This window comes from Cryptomeria japonica, chromosome 2 (genome assembly GCF_030272615.1).
Source record: "Cryptomeria japonica chromosome 2, Sugi_1.0, whole genome shotgun sequence".
Lineage (NCBI taxonomy): Eukaryota > Viridiplantae > Streptophyta > Pinopsida > Cupressales > Cupressaceae > Cryptomeria > Cryptomeria japonica.
Genome location: NC_081406.1, coordinates 268,744,516 through 268,765,338, shown reverse-complemented (window position 1 = coordinate 268,765,338; position 20,823 = coordinate 268,744,516). Strand labels below are relative to the sequence as shown.

Here is a 20,823-nt window from a genome sequence, read left to right as displayed (position 1 = left end):
AAATACAAGATTGTCATATGTTGTTGGGAAAAAAAGTGATTTCTAAGGATACGAACTTTGTTTCATACCAATGCCATGCCTAAATCCTTCTCACGTACTCTAATTTTTTCATACATTAAATCCATTCTAATTCTCTATGTTTGTGTTGCACCCAATACATCAGAACAAGAAGTTTAACAAAAGTCTACTACCAAAATCTCTCAAAAATAACTGATAATATCCTATGAGACAGCTAACCGAAAATTGCAAAGAGGATACAATGCAACCTTCCACAAGTACCATATTCTAGCAACAAAACTTTAAATTTCTTGAAATTTTTAAAAACAATACTCTGTTTAACCATATCCACCAGCATAATTTTTAAAGTCTAGTGTTGTTCGTAAATCGTCTATGAGGGGGGGAAAGGGGTATATCATCAAGAATTCAATTTGTGAAAGATAAGAAGAAAGAAAACTAAGTGAAATAATTAACAGAGTTAGGCATAAAAAATAAAAAAAGAAACAGAGAAAATAACTATTCCCTTAAACTAAGAAAGATGATTAAAGATGAATGTGAAGCATTATATTCTTTAAAATAATACCCTCTTGAAACATTTTCCTAATTAGAACTTATCTCACCTAAAATATTTTAAGGATTTTGTTATACTTGTACTTTGCAAAATGTTACCTTAGGCATGGTGACAACCTATTAACACCTTAATAGCCAAAATAGGTTGCAAGATAACTCGGTTTAATGAAGTTTAATCAATAGTAAAGGATGAATAAGAACATAGTGCTTAACTTAAAAGATAGGTATAACAAAAGGGAACATTAACCTTCAGAATTCAGTGGTTAATAACTAGATTATAATCAAGTTACATCTAACATTGTATAGAGAGATGAGAGAGATGCACAGCCACACTAAAACCTTGTCCTCTAACATTCTTATCGCCTCAAGATCACACCTAAAGTATCTCTGACATACAAATGATTAAAAGAAAATAAGGCGCAATGAGAAAAGACTATTGAACATTTTTTTTTAAATCAAGAACCAGGAATGAACATCATTATGATTCAATTCAATGATGATAACATTATGATAAAATATTCCAAAATCAATGAAAGAAACCCTCATTTTTATAGCATGTTATCAAGAAAATTTTAATTAGCAAAGATTTCAGAAAACGCAATTCTATAGAAAGTATGAAGTATTATCAATAGCTAAGAGATGTATTATAACTTGCAACAAATTGACAAATGGGGAAAACAACTTTTTTGTTTTTTTAATAATTATCTTGTGACATCCATCGCTTCTAGTGGTTATGATGCATAACATCCCTTAGTTTAGACATAAAAGAATACATTCTACAAAGGGAAATTGTTTCATTAATGCAAACATGTAAGATCGACTGTTGCAAGCACATACCAACAATTCCATAGCACTTAGTGACAAAATTAAGGCCGCCTGTTGACTTGTTTCCTTCATCTATCCTGTGTAATAGTTCTTGACACTCATTTTTCGTATAAATGGTAGGATCTTCACGAATTATTAATTCAGAGGGGTCCAGCCTATCTATCTTCAGGACTCTCCAATGTGCTCTTCTTTTGTCCTTTCCTAGCATATAGAAGTTCTGTGAGAAATTGAACCACTAGATATGTTAGGTATATTGCCAATCTTAGTCTAGTCAAAGCTAGTGAGACAAGATACAACTTTCTAGCCTTGGCTCAGAAATTCTCTCTTGGAACATGAAAAAGCAACCTATTTGCACTTCATCAAAAACAAAAATTGAAAATAAGGTTGTATTTAGTGCAGCATGTGATACAGTTTGCCTTCAATAGGTTCTCGAGTAGCTTAATGTCCAATAGAGTTGTCCAAATTGCATGTTTTACAACAATCAATTATGAATATGGTCAAGGAATCATATTCTGCCAAAATGTAACATTTGGAAATTCATTAACACTACATATAGAAACTTTTTCATAACAAGGAAATTGAAATGATCTATTCTGTGATTCAATATCAACTTAATGGCATCTTCATAAAAGCACTTTATATGGAAAAATTGAGATAATCAAAACAATGTTAGCTGTTAACAACAATGTAAATGCCATTAAGAGGTGTATTAGAATTTAGAACAATATCATGGTCACCATTACAATAAATGTGTTACCAAATATCACAATCAATTTCTAATGACATTGCTACTTTATACTAGTAGAGTTATCTTAAATACATCTAGCTAAAAAATGCCAAGAAATATCAGTTTTGAGCTATTTTATTTACTCAAGAGTTATCTCCTTTTAGTTTAGACCTATTTTATTTACTACATACATACATCATACATGGACAAATAATTTTTTATATTTTAATTTTATTTAAAAATTATTTTATTTTATCTTCATCGTTTAGTTATTCTTATTTGAAGAGCTATTTTACGTTTTTTACATAACTTTTATTTTTACTTTTGAAAAAGCCACCATTCATTATATCAGTAATTCTTTTGTTTTGTTTTTACTTTTAAAAGTGTAGTAAATATTATATTCTTATATGTTATTTTTTAATAGTTTCATTTGTAGGCATTAATATATATTTTAAAATTTTGATGTCTTCATATTTAAAACTAAATTATAAATTTAGTACTAAATAAAAATTAATTAGTTGATAGTATATATTTATTTTTTATTGTTGAAAACTAAAAATAAAAATATATATTTATTTTATATTTATATTTTTTATTTCTATATCTTTTGTTAGCTATATTTTTTATTGTCTAATTTTAGTTTTTTTTTTTAAATATATATCACATATGTTTTGGTTTTTATGTACATGGTCATAACATGAGACTTTATGCCCTGCTACCATTCTCAAAGACCTTGACATAATTATTTCCTAGTCAGATATTACAGTTTCTTTGGGTAGTTTGACCTCACAATAAACATAAACAGGGTGTGAAATTTACAAATATCATTGAATGAAAAAAGCTTTTTTATTTATTTTTTGTTTATGCAGAAGAGATTTGTTTCTGTGTTTAATGCTCCACCAGTATACACAAAGGCAGACATCATGTTATCTGAAGAAATTACACAAAATTAGAAGTGAGAATTCAACTATATCTAATTTTTTACACTCAGGGTGCATAATATGAGCCAGACTATTTTTTAGAGCACTAGCACCTCTTCCTAGTGCAGATGCCACTGAGAATGAATGATAGATAAGATTCACCTTCTTAGTTAATCAATTTAGAAATAATATTCTATACAATTATAGAAAACACAATCTTATAAAACATACAAATTAACATAAGGCTCTATGACGAATGGTTCATAAGCCACAACACTTACTTAAGGTTTTGGATATGAGGTAGCAAGCTAAGTGGTCTTGACCTCTAGTGAAATTCTATGGTTAAGCACACTTGAGTCGGAATAGCACTAGATGGGTGACCTATTGGGAAGTCTCGATGCTTCACCCTATGAGCATCACCTAGATGCAATAAGTGCTAAGTGGACCATTGATTCTCATAAGAGATGGGTTTATGAAAACCACTACTCATGAAATATGGGTCAATGAGCTTAACTCAAAAACAATGCAGTTGAACCCGATATTAATATCATAACTTGACACACAGCAGGAATACCTCCTACATATAAATTAACATTTCCACTTGATCGTTTCCCTTTAATAATCAAAAAATACAAAAACTATGTTCTAGGAAATAATAGATGTACTGTAAAGTTTTAATGTAAAATTATTTCTCTGTGTTTCAGGGATGGCAGAAGAAAACGAATTTTTGGGATGGCAAGGGATGGTGACTAAAATAATATATAAAAATAAATATTTGAGTATTATCATAAAATTTAAATTTTAAAATAACTTAAACAAACTGAAGAAAGCTGAAATCTTATACAATATATATAGAACGCTGATTTACAATAGCAATCCCTTGATCCAATGACCCATATAAAAATATGATATTTATTTCATCAATTCATGAATACAAGAACAAAGAACAAATAACAAACTACAAAGTTACAACTCAAAGCTGAGAATCAAAATGCATGGCTGAATCAAGCAACGAGCTCAATGATGGGCTTCAGAGTTTAGACAAGTTTGGGGGTTGGATCAACGCAGGGGCCCTTGGTGGGGCGCTCATATTTAGTACTTAGGTTTGTTAATTTTAAATCAAGCTTTTTTTGGTTGCTTTTTGCAAATGTCAACAATAACAGCCATGGGAGATGCCTAAGGAATGCTAGGGACAGCAGGGCATCCCCTTGAGGTTACCTATTCATGAGGACATCCCCAAATGGGTGTGAAGTCTCCTTGTTTCTTTATTTGAGGGATGATGTCTTGTCCCAACCCAAAATTTCCAAGATGTCTAGAATGACCCAAAAGCCTTGGGTACATGGTACATGGTACATGTATGTCCCCAGGGTATTGTTGATGTGTTTTTTATGCACTTCAAACACAGAAAAAAATGCTAAGTATTCTATCCTCTCTTGAACAAGGAAACCTTATGTGTTAAACAATGTGATCAAATAAGATTACCCCAAGGTTTCTTTAGTGAGGTCTTGACTTTGCAAATTTGGATAGAATCAATTGAAATGATGTGATATGCTGGTATCACAAAGGGACTTACATTTATGAATCACAGCTAGAACTTTCAAACTGACTTTTCTTAAACAAAAAACAAAAGGGAAAGGGTTTAAGGAATCTATGCTAATCTAACACCTAAGGACAATGATAATAATGAATAATGCTTTGATAGACGAATTCCTTCAACCAAGCTTTGCTTCATCATGATAACAACAACTACACAACACTAGTGTGATCTCCAAAGGTAATGAAAGATTTTCATACTGCGAACCATTGATTCAAATACCCAATGCTAGCGCAACTTGAACAAATATCCACAATCGAACTTAGCAACAATAATTAAGCTTAGGCTAACTTTACACCGTAGCTTACAATCAGCAAACCCCAAAAAGTATGAACTGAGAAAATTCATCACATATCATCGCATTGCTCTATTAAGATCAATAAACTTTATCTAAAACTTGAATTGAAACTCGAGAAGTAAAAACCATGCAACATGTTGAAATACCACATAAAATCCACCATATCTTCAATGAAAGTAATATGTTTATTCCATCAAGCCTTGGCAACAATCTTTGTCTTCCCTTCTACTCTACTCCTACTTAGCCAACTATTCTTCTACTGCTGAACTATTAACTCTTACAAATGAGAGGGCTAGGTCTTTTATAGCTCTTTAATTACAAACGAATGGCTCTGATTGATTTGAAATCAATGGCCAAGATTACAAGATGAAACCCTAATTAGGGTTAGTCATAACTAACTCCTCTTCGACCAATGAGAAGATTACATTTGCTTGAAATACACATCCTTTTAGGTGAAAAACCAATAAGAAATAAGGTTAGGTACATTGAACTTAGTGCCTTCCACATGTGTGATTGTTGATGAGTCAAGTACATTGAACTTGGACATGTTGACCTGTCATGATTTGATTGGCCTAATGATGCTTGGGCGCCAACTCAGCTACTTGCACGCCTTGTAGACTTGATATCCCATTGCAAGCAATATCTCTTGATGCTCAACATTATCCAATCCTTTGGCCGATTGTGATGGTTCATATTCCCAAATTGCATCATCATGGTCAAGTTTCATCTTCACATCTCCATGCTTGGGAATCCCTCTTTGTGATGCCCCTATTGCTCGCATTGCTATTCTCATGTTCTGAAATCCTTCACCTTGAATGCTCTTGACCTTGACTTTAGGATCTTGGATTTCCAAAGGAAATTCAAGATTGTTGTAAAATCTCTTTCATCATTGCAATGTTGAATCTTGCTCTTTTTGTAATGTCTTGAACCTTCTTATGAGTGGTGAAGTCCTTCATCTTGTACTTGCTTGATCTGCTTTCTCCTCAAGCTTTTGATTTTCATTCTTCCCTTACTTATATCAAACCTTGTTGTTTACACTTTAAAGTGAGGTCGGCTCTATTGCATTATCATTTTAATTCTTCCCAAGGCCGACTTGATTGATTGAAATTGAATATCTTTTCATGGGCAGCATCTTGGAGGGGGTCGATCTATCACTCTCTTGGAGTGCAATTGCAAGGTAATGAAGGAATTCCACCCTCTTTTGATTTGAACTTAAACAATTTTATTGCAAACCTTGAGTACATTTCCCATGTGGAAAGGAAATTTTCATGTCTTAAGGGCGGGATTGCGAAGTAGAGGTGCAATTGCGCTCTCCGCCTATGCAATTTCACTTTGCATCTTGCAAGCCTTGAACACTTCTTGACCGGATTTCAATTGTTGAAAGGGAAATTGCAAAGTTGTAAGGCGGAATTGCAAGGCGGTGAAGAAATAGCGCTCATGAATTGATTCATGTCGATGGACAATAAAAATAAACCATTCTAATGCAAGCCTACCTCTATAGGTCCAAAATGGTTTATTTTTATTTTTATTCTAATGGACAATAGTGTAGCTGGGTTCAAGATCTTCACAAAATATTTGTGACCTTTGTAATCATTTCTTGTAGTCATTCAGCAAGATCTTCTTTGCTTGGGAACTGCTACAGTTATACTCAGGTATAATCAAAGGAATTCAAGGGTTATGGAAAAATCTATAAATGGGATCACAAGTTATTGAAAACACAAGTGTCTGCATATAGCCAATAATTCACTTAGAGTTTATTGCATAAGTAAACAAATAAAGAGAATAAGCGATAAGAATTTGATAATGCATAACTTCAACATTCAACAAAGGGTTTCATGAGCTAACTCCCCTGCAAGGTAAACAGACAATTAAATTGATGGTGAGGACCTTGCCATCATTCTAGAGTGACCATAGCCAGGCAAAATCCTCACATTCAACAGGCTTAGCCGGTTAGGGTTATGGCTCAACAATCATGTAATTCTCTCTCACCATCTTCTTTGTCTATTTCTATAATTAGTCTCTCACCTTTGCTCCCCGGAGCTCTGCATTCTACCTACATTCTCTCTGCCTCTGAGATTCATAATATGACCCATGAAAGGGATCCGCTTGATATTCATCCCCCACTCATCCTTTACGAATTCCAAATTTTCATGCTGTTATTAAAAACACTAATATGCAAGAAGGTTTCCAGTCTGCTTTATTTTCCATTCCTAACATGAATTCTACTCCTTCCATTGAGCTCCATACTTTTTCCCTCCATAAATCCACTCTAAAGGAGCCACATATTCTAAAAGGGACGTGGATAGATTTGCAGAAGAAACTGATTTCGTTGAATCCCTGACATCAATCACTGGAATCATTTACAATAAGCACAAAAAGAGAGTTAAAAGGGGCAGACATTTCCGTTTTGGATAAAAATGTGTTGCACTCACGGTAAACTACACCCAGCAACAAAAAGATTGCACTCAAGCTCTGCAGGAATGTATAGAGCAACAGGAGTGTTTGTTCAATCTTTCATAGTTTCCCAAATATCTACTGTAGGATTGAAACAATAGAACAAGTTTTAGCCACCAAAAGAGCAAAAAGAGGACTAGCTGAAGTTATTCAGTGAAATTCCCAGTAGTCAAGCAAAAGCAAACAAGCAGCTCAGTTTAAATGATTCGTTGAATCCTCCATTCATGGGAGAGAAAGGAATGCTTTGTTGTAAATGCCACTCCCTAGGAATGAAGTTCCGACTGGGAAATCCCCGAATGCTCCTGCTGCCATAGATGACCAAGCATCTAAAGTATCTTCACCAATTTTCCACTGGCTTGAGGGAGAAGTTCATGCTTAAGATTGAAGAGTCTTAGAAGAGTGAGTTCCCTGCTTAGTTTTATCCAAAACAAGATAAGCTTACATCAAATTTTTCTTCTAACAGGGGTCAATGTAAATATAATGTTACACTGTAATGATTAAGCTACATTTTAAGCATTATAATTAAAACTTATGAAAGATCCTATTGAAGAATTATGGCATAAGCTATATAATATGTTATACTAGAAGATTTATGTTGTTGGTGTAGAGAAAGCTATGGATAAGGAAGGAAGGAGTCACCCACTGATAGCAGGACAGTTCTTCCGGTAGCAGACAAAGTGTGTTCCTTTTAGAAGTTGCAAATTTTTGTTTACTCTACAGTCTTGTATACTTTTTACTCAATATGAACTTCAACGTTTACTATTAATGCATTCCTAGTGTATGTAAGTGTTTTCCTTTTTTATGCTATATCTAAGACTGCAATAGCCCACAACGATACCCGACTCTCGAAGCACAGTTGTAACAAAAATACCAATGGTATTTTAACCAGCAAAATTACATCTATGCAACCACATTTGTGTACATAATAGGGATTGATTTTTTTCTTATAATTAAAATTGTCTGAAACATCTAATACTGAGAAAAATAACATTTTGTAAAATAATTTAATGCCTAGAAATTATTATAGAAACTGCATTTATTTGTTATTCATATTAATGGTGTACTTAACTTGTCAATACAATGTATGTGACCAGCTACATTTTGTTGAAGGGACAGGATACCATGTCTGTGGATGTGGAGAAATTTGACAACAAATACAGTTTTCACACAATTATCTATAGAGATATAAAATCTTATAAGTATGTATGAAGCTACTTCGAGAATATGCTAAAATCTGCAACAAATAAACCAAGTCAATATTTCTAACAGAATTTTTTCTATAAAAAAATAATTACATCAAAAACTTGTCTTAATTCATGTCCCTATGCCAAGTAGTTCTTAATCAACTGCCATTTGCACCGACTACTCTTGTGAATCCCTAGGAAAATAGTTTAGTTTTCGCAAAGTAAAGAAGACGAAATACTATGATCAGTCCAAATAACTTGAAACAAAATTATTTCGTGAGATTCTAGAAAGACTATTTAAGCTACTTTAACAAAGCACTGAAAACTGTTAAGAATGGTCCTACTAGTTCCCTAGCTTAACAGATCTCGATTTAAAATAAAGGTTACTTCATTCAGAGCTTGTATTAATTTATGTCCCTGTACCAAGCTCGTCTAGAGCAATCCTAACTCTGATTTATTTATGTTAAGGACATTCCCTGAGTTTTTTCTAATCTCTTACAAGAAAATATTTAATCTTCCTGATTAAATTAATGTGCAAACCTACCTCTATAGGAACTAAAGCTCTATTACATTCTGTGAGTGAAATGCCTTGGAAAGCAAGAATAAACTGATCAAACATGCAAGAAACTTATCTTACTATCTATATTTATTATTTATATATTAAAAAATATTCCAAGCAATTGCATCTTAATATATATCCATCTGCAAAGACTCTTAATACACTACCATTTGCACTTTCTAACTACTCTGTAGTAAATAGAGAAAAAATATTTTGATTTCCTTGGAGAAATAGAAGCACTACTCCAACTACTCCAAACAACTTGAATAAAAATAGTTTTCAGAGTATATAGCATAAATTCTTGAAAGCAGTTTTGAGATGCAATAAGAAACTGCTTAGAAACTGGTTAAAATAGTCAGGTTTCAACACTATGGCAGTGGCTTAGTAGAAACTTTTTTAAAATCAAATTTATCGCATTCAACGCTTGTAAGGATTGTCTCAACGAGCCATGCTACTCTTGACTGAAATCAATTCTAATAAATTGTTGCTTATATCTTTCATGAAAAAGCAAAATATTAAGGATATTCTAAGAATTCAACCTAATCTCTTAAAACAAAATATTTTATCTACATATGAAAGATGCCTGAAAATCAACTTTAAGGTCAAGATTAAAGCCCTGTTACAATCTGTGAACAGAATGCCTTGGAAACCAAGAGATAAGTAGGTCGCTTTCATAATATTCCACAGTACTTGCATCTAAAAACACAAATAATAAACAAAAAGAAAAGCCAAGTTGAGCCTTCATTTTTGAAATGGACAATATAGAGGATATCTCGGCACATTAGCTGAACAGCCAGCGGAGGTTCTTTTGCTTTTCAGTTCAAAAAATTTAAAGAGCAAATATTTAATATTATAGAAATCAGAAATCAACTAATTTGGACAAATGTTTATGAAATTGGACTAAAAATGTGAAACAGGTAACAAGCGACAAAAAAAAATCAGGATGATGAAAACCTAAACTATACAATTTGAGCAACAAAAATAACACAATTTGGTGTACATCTCAGCACATTAACCGAACTCGTCAACTACAATCATTTTGTCAAATTCAGTTCTAATTTCTAACAAAATGAAACAAATGACAGACCACAAAAATAGCTAGATGATGAAATCTTGATCTACACAAATTGTCTTAGAAACAAAACACCATTAATTGCATATCTTAGCACATTAATCAACGGCTAACTGTTTTGTTAGATACCATTTCTAACAAAAAATTGAGAAAACGCTTAACCCTTATAAATCTCAAGGAAAGGCTTATAAAAATCAACTAAAAATGCAAATGCAAATTACATGCAACGAAAAATACGGTTTGTATAAATGCAATTTAATCAATTCATGTAAGGAATATAGCACGATTTAGTGGACATCTCCGCATCTTGGCCAAAAGGTTAGCCCGATATTTCGGTTCTGAGAAATTTCGGGATAAGGCATATAGAAATTGACCAAAAAAAGGAAGAGTAAGATGAGAGACCTCTTGTATGATACAGCTCATTTTACTTGTAAATTTATACAAATAAAAAAATAAAGCAGGGCCTTTTCTGAGGCACCTAAATCTCATTTTACTATATCATTGTTTTTTGTCTCTCTCAGGCATAAAATTCAGACTTGTATTTCTTGGAAAACAGACTATTGTCAAAAACAGCACTCATCATAGAAACCTGATCCAAGCGCAACATAATGAAAACTTGATCTAAGAATTTCTTGTACGAATCTCTGACGCTCCATACTGATAACAAAAACCTGATCTGTACACTAAAAACATCAAAAACCAGGAGAAAAATTCACGTACAGATCGAGTCTCATAAAGCTTGAATTTCTGCAGAGAATAACTCGTGTCGTCCAAATTTTTATCACAGCCATCTGCGCAGCATTCCACTTGCTCCAGCGACATCAATTACCTCCCCTGTCAACTCCACCAAGCACTCAAGTAAAATATTCCGAATTCTTCATTCGCGGAAAGGAAAAAGCTTCCGCTGCCAAAGCGCCAGAAATACACTGAGTCTTCAAACAAATCAACCGCTGAAATTTAACCAGAGCTCTGTGAGCACCTGTGACGGTAAATAGAAAGCAAAGGAGTCTTCACGAATCACGAGAGCTAAACACAGCACCGCTATTGTTTAGCATGAATATTATCCCTATAAAATCTCCTAGCCTGCGCCTGCGAATAATGCACACCACACCTTCTCTCAAGCCCAAATCCAAGCCTTGTCTTTTTATTTTGCCATGTTTTTGGGTTTTTTCTTGTTTTTCTATAAGTTTTCCAGATTTACCGCGGAGGAATTATCCTCTTGTGCGGACTCTGCGGTTCGAATAAACGTGAAGGAGAGCAGAGTTTTAGTTTAGTTTTGAGAGTTGAACACGAATTCCAAGTGGCCACATGCAGATGTTGTACTAAACGACAAGTTTAATTAATTTCACACAAACAGATACCTACTAATAAATGGTGACACGTCAACGTGTATTTTATGCTGGCGTGGCACGGGGCCCACGATGGTGACGTGTACAAAATCGTAATGCCTTGCCTCGTTTACCGACCACACCGCTTAACTCTGCCAGCAGGCAGGCTTTCTAGTAGACTTTGGAAACTCAATGATTGAAGGCCCAAATGATGAGATGGCAAGTTACTTTCATTTTTTCTATGCAATTATTGAGGCATCAGCTCAACAAAACACTTTTTAGACCCTGACTCGGATGCCTTTACCAAGTCAATTACCTTTAATCCTTCCCTTGTCATTTTTGTCTTCCCTCCTCCTCAATCATGGCCCATGCTTTGTCCTCGAAGGAACGTCTGATTTGGATTTCCTCCAACATTCATCTAGCAATCATGTGACCAAATTTTTCACTAGTCTAAACAATCCTTCATATGCCTCGAGCTTCACCTACAAATATTTGTGCAGGCCTGGAATTTGACAGGGTATATGACCATTTTTGTACTTTTAGACTGTGTATTACAACTAATAAAATTAGTGGACCGTATGTATCGACAGTCTATTTTTTCCAAAAACCGTATATATGACACTTAAAATTATTAATAAGTCGTAAAAAATTATAATAGGTAATATATATTGATATATATTATTTTACAATGTTTATTATAAATATATGAATTTATTTAAAATATTTTAAAATGGTAGGATTAAGATATAATTGTTTCTAATTTTATATTATTTTTATATGAATTTTCAGTATGTTTTTCTTATATAAATTTAGAAACTTTGTCAATTTATTTTTTAATATTTTTTATACGATTGTCTTAAATATCAATATAGAAACTTCTAACAAACAACAGGCCAGTCCCAAGACTCCCTATCATCTCCACGAATGGTGAGTCCTTCACTAGGGAGAGGATTGAGGCAATTAATAGAAATGTCAACTTTTTGCTCTATTTATTTCATGTGCGACACCCTCCAAAATCCACTTGGTTTGAGGACTTCCTCAAGGCTGAGGGCCTGGTTTTGGACGATGAGAATGCTTCTACCACGCCTTTTGGGTTGGAGTGAGTGGGCTCGGCCCTTGGTGAGTGCATGGGACCTTTTTTGATAGTAAAACAGAGTTAATTTTGTATGTGATAATAATGTCACTAAATGTCTGGATTATATTGGTGATCTAGGTAGATAACTATTTCTAGAAAAACAGGGTTAAATCTTTAGCTAACAAAGACTATGGCGAAGATATTAATTAGTAGCAAAACTTAAAAACAAACTCAAGCGACATGCAGGACATTAAATTAGTATGATGAAACTGTAATTTCTAAAAAGTTACTAAGACTAAATAGGCATGATGGAATATTTGTTTATATAGACATACAGATGGGAAAATATATTAGCACTCTGTTTTGATACCTAGTATTTTGAATATATACTCTAGATATTTCTAGCATATGGATGCATGCATTTATTGGTATTTATTCATAATGGTGGAAATCATATCAGGATGGGTAATGTTGGCTTATTTTAAAACATTAAACACTGGCTGTAGTACTCAAGTTCCATTTGCTGAAGATTTCTATATTTTGATATCCTTCTGTCATATCTTAAGATTATGGCTTATAAGTGGCAAACATGCAAAATTCGGGGTCAGTACAATGGTTATATCCAGCCTTGAATAATCATATAACTCCGTCATCCTCTCCGCTATAAATTTACAGGGAAGGGGAGGTTGGAATGACTGAATCACATTTACCTACTCTTGTTGTTGTAGCCTGGATCTTATCCTTTATTAGGGATAGCATCCAGGAGCAAAAACAAGAGTTGGTAAACTGGAGATACATTGTTTCGATGGGGCAAAGGACGATCATGTTTCCTTGAATAATCATATATGTCGTCATCCTCTCTGCTATAAATTTACAAGGAAAGGGAGGTTGGAATGACTGAATCACATTTACCTACTCTTGTTGTTGTAGCCTGGATCTTATCCTTTACTAGGGATAGCATCCAGGAGCAAAAACAAGAGTTGGTAAACTGGAGATACATTGTTTGGATGGGTCAAAAGACGATCATGATTGGTGCCCTAAGTTATTTGATACTGGAAACCTAACCAAGTATAAGATTTTATATCTCTTTTATGATCTGTGAGGATAAGTCTCACGGGATAATTTGTTGTGGAAAATTTCTAGCTTGACAGATAAAATTTCATTCGAGATAATTGACTGAACGATACTAACAATTTGCCTAGTGTTTGAGAAACTAACCATGCAGGACAAACAGGTATATCTTTGGGCAATTAAGGGATAATATATACAATCAAAGAATAACTTCAGAGCCAAGCCGTAGGAAGTGGAGGGATAAATGATTACTGAAATTTGAAATTTGAAATTTGTAATTTAGGGCTTGTAAGGGAGGGAAAAATAGAAACACCCTCCCACCTGCTCACCCTGGCCCGAGGTGATAATGTGTTATTAAAATCTGAAACAATTGTATATTATGTTGGACTATGGTCCTGGGCAAGGCCGGAGGTTTTCTCGCCTTCACTCTTTCCTATTGGCGCCCGCATGAGTGGAGTAATGTAAAAATTCAAAATGATTAATAAAATTATTTGGCCATGGCCTCTTATCGATCAAAAAAATATATATAGAAACTTCTAACAATTGAAATGATAAGATATAATCATTTCAATTTTTTTTAAATATTGTAATACAAAAATCTAAAAAAGTTTCTCTTTTTGTTTATTATTGGGTGTGAATTTAGAAACTTACAAATAAATTTAAGATTTTTTAGTGCATTACTAATTTATCATTGTTTTTAATTTTTTTATTTTTTTTGCATGGAATTATTTCTTTTCACCACAATTGAATTTTACTAGAACTTCAATTCTGTGAAGCTTAAAGAATTTATATTAAACTATTCACAATTTTTTTTTAAAATGACACTTAACATTTTTCTAAAAACGTAAAATGAAAGACATTAGAATGACTAAACCGTCATAAAAAATTCATATGAAAGGCAAGGGTGGTCGTCAAATTCCAGGCCTGTATTTGTGCACAAGAGGATGATGGGATAAGGGAGAGGATAGAAATCAAACAAAAGCATCACTAATAGATAAAATAGCATCTAGTGAAAGAAACTATTTTCCACTAATTATATTTGTTATTATAGAAATAACAGTGAGATATAAAGAGAATGAATATTTAAGAAAATGAGTGTTGGATCTAGTATATATATATATATATATATATATATATATATATATATATATATATATATATATATGTATATGTATGTATGTATGTATGTATGTATGTCTCTATATATATATATATATATATATATATATATATATATATATATATGTATGTATGTATATATATATATAAAAAATTGGGTATGATCAATTATTTTATATTTATTTAATAATTATTCTTCTATTAAATAGTTAATTTGAAAAGATTAATTTATTTAATTTATCTGATATTTTTCAATTAATTAATTGAGTTGAAACAATTAATTCATTCATTCATTATATCCTTTTCTTCTAACCCAGTTAATTAAATATCTAATATTTAATTAACTTCTATTCACTATCCTATAGTCTCATCAATTAAATAATTTCTTAATTATTTAATCTTCCTTTTCCAATTCACCCTCGTCTCCACGTCATCTTCTTCTTTGCCAACTCATCAATCATGTGGCTAAAGATATTAATATTTTTAATATTAATACATCATTTATCTCCAACTTCCAAATCATAAATCAAATAATGTGTACATACACACATTTATCAACTTCTCTATATTTTATCCAACCTTTTTACATCTTTGGAGGGAGTTGAGTCCACTTGTCCTCTTATTCCTATATTTTCTCCATCATATATTATTTCAAGTCTCATCCTTAGTCAAGGTGAGTCTTCTAACACTTGGCTTCTCCTTCCACCTTTTCCTCCATCTTGTAGATGTAGGAGGAACATCTTCCACCTTTATCTCTCACATCTCAACCTCTTACTCATAGCCATCCAAATTGCAAGATTTATTCATGACCGTTGATCTTTATCACCTAAGCTTATGCACTTAAAAATCTATAAATAGAAGTCTCCTAAGCCATTTTGGGAACTAATAGCTAATATCATAGACAATCAGGAGTCTTTATCTTTGCATCTGTGAGTTCATTTGCTTAGCATTTTTAGAGTTTTTGAGCAATTTAGCATAAATCATTATCATAGCATTAGTTTTTGCATATCATATTATCTATCATTTCATTCCACATTTGCCATCTTGGAAGCTACCAGTGCTTGTCTGAGAGAAAAATCATCTGCACCCAAGAACAATGGGGTTAGGACACAATGAGACATAAATCATGAAGGTATAATCTTTCATTTTGTTTTTTATTTCATGTTGTTTCATTGGTTGAAGCTTGAGTTATATTTGCATGATGGACTAATGAGTTTGCAGGTAATTTCTCTAAGGTGAAACTTAAGTTGATACATTTTTTTGGTGCCCACCGTGGGGATAAGGCCTCACACATCATTTTTTTCTAATATCTTGTCTAATTCTCGCTAGAACAGAATGAATTAATGCTTTTGTAAACTTGTTTCACATCTGTGTGAAATGAGGTGGCGCTTTTATTGCCTAGATTAGTGCTTTTACAATACAGTTTAGCACTTTTGCTTTATATGTTAGCGTTTTTATCATTTAGGTTAGCATTTTTGCTGCACAGGTTAGTGTTTTTACTTCTCAGGTTGGTGTTTTTGTTTGAGAAATCATGCATTCATTACATAGTTTAGCGCTTTTATTGCATAGGTTAACGCTTTTGTTCTGCAAGTTAGCGCTTTTGCTTTCTAGGATAGCGCTTTTGTCATTCTCGCGTTTTCAAACCTTCTGTCTGCAAAAAATTAAAATTTTACAATCTGACATCTAACAGATCTTTGCAAGTTCGACCGTCCAAGACTGATTTTTATAAACTACTGACTTGTGTGCATGCAGGTTTTATTTTGAGCAACTTTAATGCATTTTCTCACTTAGTTTAACTAGGAGTCTTTTGGGAAGTAAAATATCATATATCTTTTACCTAGCTTAACTAAGGAGTTAATGAACAGCATGCAACTTGCATCATGTGTTTTCAATAAGGTAGTTGCACATAGGTAATATAAAGGGTAAAAGAACTATTGTCTACCGTGCTTGTTTAAAAGTAGTAGGTGAGTATGCTCTCACCCTGATACGGTGATCAGAAAGCTAGACCTACTTTTATTTCATGTTTTACCTTTAGAGGGTCTGCCTTCTCGAGCTGCCTTGAGGGGGCCAATGAGAGGGGAACGACCCAAGTGGAAACAGGCTAATACCGAGTCCTTCTGATCCACTCTAAATAAATCGTGTCTATGACGAAAGTCATGGACAACATATGCTGATTAGTTCATACCGACACTATGTTTCCCATAAACCCTATAAAGCACAACCTTTATAGGTTGGGAACCTTTTGTATTTACAGAGTGTAAAGTGTCGCATGTATGGCCACATGACCGGAAGCCCTTACTAAAAACCCTTTGTATAGTTGCCAAAAATCCTTCTAATTGTTGGTGCAGGAGGTCGGACCTCTGAAGCGGCTCACACACATACGGTTCTTAGTAGAGATATGCAGTTTGTCATGGGGAGTTTTCATGGAAACTGGTGCTTGGTTGCTCAGAGAAGTGAGTGGCGAGGGTGGAGCCAGTGGGGTCAAACACCTAAATATTTGCTTTGAATAGTGTAGCCCGAGGGAAACCCCATGTGAGATTCAACAATTATTGTCTCAGTCTACTATAAGACTTGTGCTTGCTTGTGCACTTTGATTTTCCAAGACATTGTGTCTTTTGTGTTTGCAAAATGTTCTCAAAATGGTAAAAAACTTGAAAAATCATCATCCTGAAATGAGTAAAAAATCTGATAACTTGTTGGAAAACTGAGAAATCCAGTCAACACAGTGTAAATCACGCTTTTGTAACGCATAACAGTGCTTTTGCATCTTAAAACAGTGCTTTTGATCAACAATACAACACTTTTGACATTTAGGATCACACATTTGCTCAACAAGATAATGCTTTTACAATTGAAACAATGCTTTTGCACTTTAGGTTCATGCTTTTGCACTTTAGGTTCATGCTTTTACGGCGTAGAACAGTGCTTTCATTCAACAGAGCAGCACATTTGTTACGCAGGTTAGTGCTTTTGATTAATAGGTTAGCGCATTTGTTTTCTCGCATCTGCAACAGTGAGCATTTCCACATATCAAACCAAAATTTCAACATCATTTTTAGATACCCTTTTTCAAGGAGGTTCATCTTCAATTGTCACAGATCTTCAAACTAGTCAAACAATTAGGTTATCAATCAAATAGGCTATTTTCCAAAGGTTTTCATAAGCATAAACATCCAACAAGTTATTGATTCAACCATCTCAAGTGCAAATCAACATCACTATCAGTTTCTTATTAGGATACATCAAATCTTTTATCATGAAACTTGATCATATCAACCTTTGTTCATTATCTTGGATATATCATTCCTACTTGGACCTAGGTTATATCAAAACCAAGATTGCACTCACTTTGGAATCAAACAACTTGTAAATTATTAGATGCTTATATGACTTTTAGATATCGCCTCAAGAAAAGAAAACCAAGTTGGAAGGCTATCTTGAAGAAGAGGAAATTCTTATATATCAATCACAAAATCTTGTTGAAACGTAGAACATTCCTACATTGTTTTCATCACTATTTACATGGTTACGGAACCGAGTTTGACGAATAAACTTTACAAGCACGTTTTTTTCAACAAGAAGATGCTTTATCACAACGCACTAATAGGGGTGGTAAAATCAACTTAGCTTATCTTCTTAAACCAGTGATCACCTATTGAGTTGCATTTAGAAAATCAAAACTTTGGAAGTTTTCAAATCAATCACATGCCAGTTTGGACTAGAGCTCAACACGAGCAATCGAGAAGACAAAAACAAATGGAAGACGATGGTTCAATATTTCATGCATTTGGGTACACAGATGTTGATGAAGAACCAGTCAATAACACCATTAGAGGCCTTGAGCAAGATTCTAGATTTGACAAACTAATGGAAAAACTATTGGAAAAACAAAAGCAAAAGTACATTCTAATGTTGGCAAATTCAGGAGATAAATTGCCACAAGATTTTAACATGGAAAGTTTGAAACAAGATGCGAGAACAAGTAATAATTAAAACACTAATGATCCCAATGATGATGATGTAAATTGAGTAAATCATGAGGAAACAAGAGGAGATAGAACAAGAAGAGACCATGATGATGCAAGGAACCAAGATGAAACAAGAAGAGAGCGTAGTGATAGAAGAACTTATGAAGATGCAAGGAGAACCCGTGTTGATAATCCTTTGTTAACTTACTCAACAAATGAAAACCTTGCAACAACAAATACATGATATGAAGAATGGAACAAGCTCCAAGAAATATTCATTGGAGGATATATGTCCATATCCTTTTGACAAAATTTTAAACATGATACCATTCCCACAACATTGTGAAACCTAAATATGATAAATATGATGGGAAATATGATCCTCAAGATCACATTAGGGAATTTCACACCATGAGTATGGAGTTTGCACACGATGAAACTTACCTAATGCGTCTATTTCCTAGAAGCTTAAGCGGACAATCAATGGAATGGTTCTCAAGATTACCATTTGGATTTAAATCTTCTGAAGAACTTGCGAACAGATTTATCTCACAATAGTCATACAACATAATAAATGAGATAACAATGCTAGACCTATGCAATGTCAAGAAAAATAATGGTGAACCTTTCATGGTCTTTTTACAATGATGGAGATGGTTGTTCAATAGATATCCAAGAGATGTACCAGATCAAGAGAAAAAGGACATATTCATTGACAACCTTACCAATGAAATGAGTTATCGTCTCAAATTGCAATGTCCTCCTTCTTTTTATAAAATGATTGAAAATGGTCTAAAGATAGAGAATGTGATGGTAAAGAAAGGAGAGTTAAAACTCTACCACAGCTCCTATAACAACAATAACAACAATCGCAACAACAACAACAATGGTAATAATAATAATGACAAACCTAAATTCTGGTCAAAGAATAGGAACGTTACCAATGGAGGAAATGATGATAACAATGCTACCAAACAACAACCAATCTTCAACTTATCAATTCAAGTGCCAAAGAACAACAATCAAGAGAATAGTAAACCTGAGTCTTTCTTCTCCAATTCCCGCAGGAAATTCACAAACATTGGGGAACCATTGGAATCATCTTTGAAGACTCTTCTTGTGAATAAATTGATTACCTTACCAGAAGCAAGAAATTATGAGCCTCAATTCAAACCGAGTTGGTGGAATGACAATCATTTTTGCAACTATCATCGAAACAAAGGACAGCAAACCAATGATTGTCAAAGATTAAAGCACCTTATTCAAGACTTAATTGATAATAGAACTATCACAGTGGATGGTCATAAAACGAATGAATCGCATCTAGCATTTAAAAATCCACTCCCAAATTATGAAAAAGGTGAACAATCCAACTCAAAAGATGACAAGGGAAAAGCCAAGGTAAACTATACTTACACCTATGATGATGTGGTCAATGTCATCATTGTCAAAGACAAAACACCTTCAGAACCAATCAACGTCATTACAAGAAGCAAAGCGAAGGCTACATTTTTAGGTATAACAAATGAATCAATATCCACTTCATGACAATACCACTTAGTGGAACAATTACAAAAGATACCCACTCAAATATCAATTTTAGAGCTCCTAAAAGTTTCACTTATGCATAAGGAAATATTGGAAAAAGATCTAGCAGAAATAATGGTCTGAAAAGAGCTGGATGTGGATCAATTCCAAAACATGGTGGGACACCTCATAGCCCCTTGTTGCTTATCATTTTCTGAAAATGATGATACATCCTTACAACACCCTCATAATGCTCCCCTACATATTGAAGTTACCATTCATACAACTTGTGTCAAACGCGTACTCATAGATGGTGGAGTTGGCTTGAACATTTGTGCATTAAGTTTAATAAAGGTTTTGGGATATTCAGAGAATGTAGTAGATCCAAAGAAAAAAATAACTATCAAGGCCTATGATGAAGAAGAGTGTTCTTCTAAAGGGACTCTAGTGTTGCCAATCAAAATAGGACCAGTAGAAAGAGATACATTGTGCCAAGTTCTAGATTTGAATCTATCTTATAACATTCTCCTGGGAA

The 20,823-nt window shown here is 33.5% G+C and overlaps 1 protein-coding gene across 2 annotated transcripts in view; it reads right to left on the bottom strand.

The window, feature by feature from the left end:
* LOC131056104 (phosphoinositide phosphatase SAC2) overlaps positions 1–11,450 on the bottom strand; it is a 147,136-nt gene extending 135,686 nt beyond the window's left edge. The window contains exons 1-3 of one of the 2 annotated variants that reach the window (XM_057990447.2): positions 11,180–11,450; positions 10,921–11,034; positions 1,405–1,609 (exon numbers count right to left, since the gene is read on the bottom strand). In XM_057990447.2, the coding sequence (XP_057846430.2) occupies positions 1,405–1,609; positions 10,921–11,022 (307 nt within the window). In that variant the 5' untranslated portion in view covers positions 11,023–11,034; positions 11,180–11,450. Of the gene's footprint in view, positions 1–1,404; positions 1,610–10,920; positions 11,049–11,179 lie in introns of those variants that run through there. The other variant, XM_057990448.2, reaches the window with a different exon arrangement.
* Between the last annotated feature and the right edge of the window lie 9,373 nt (positions 11,451–20,823).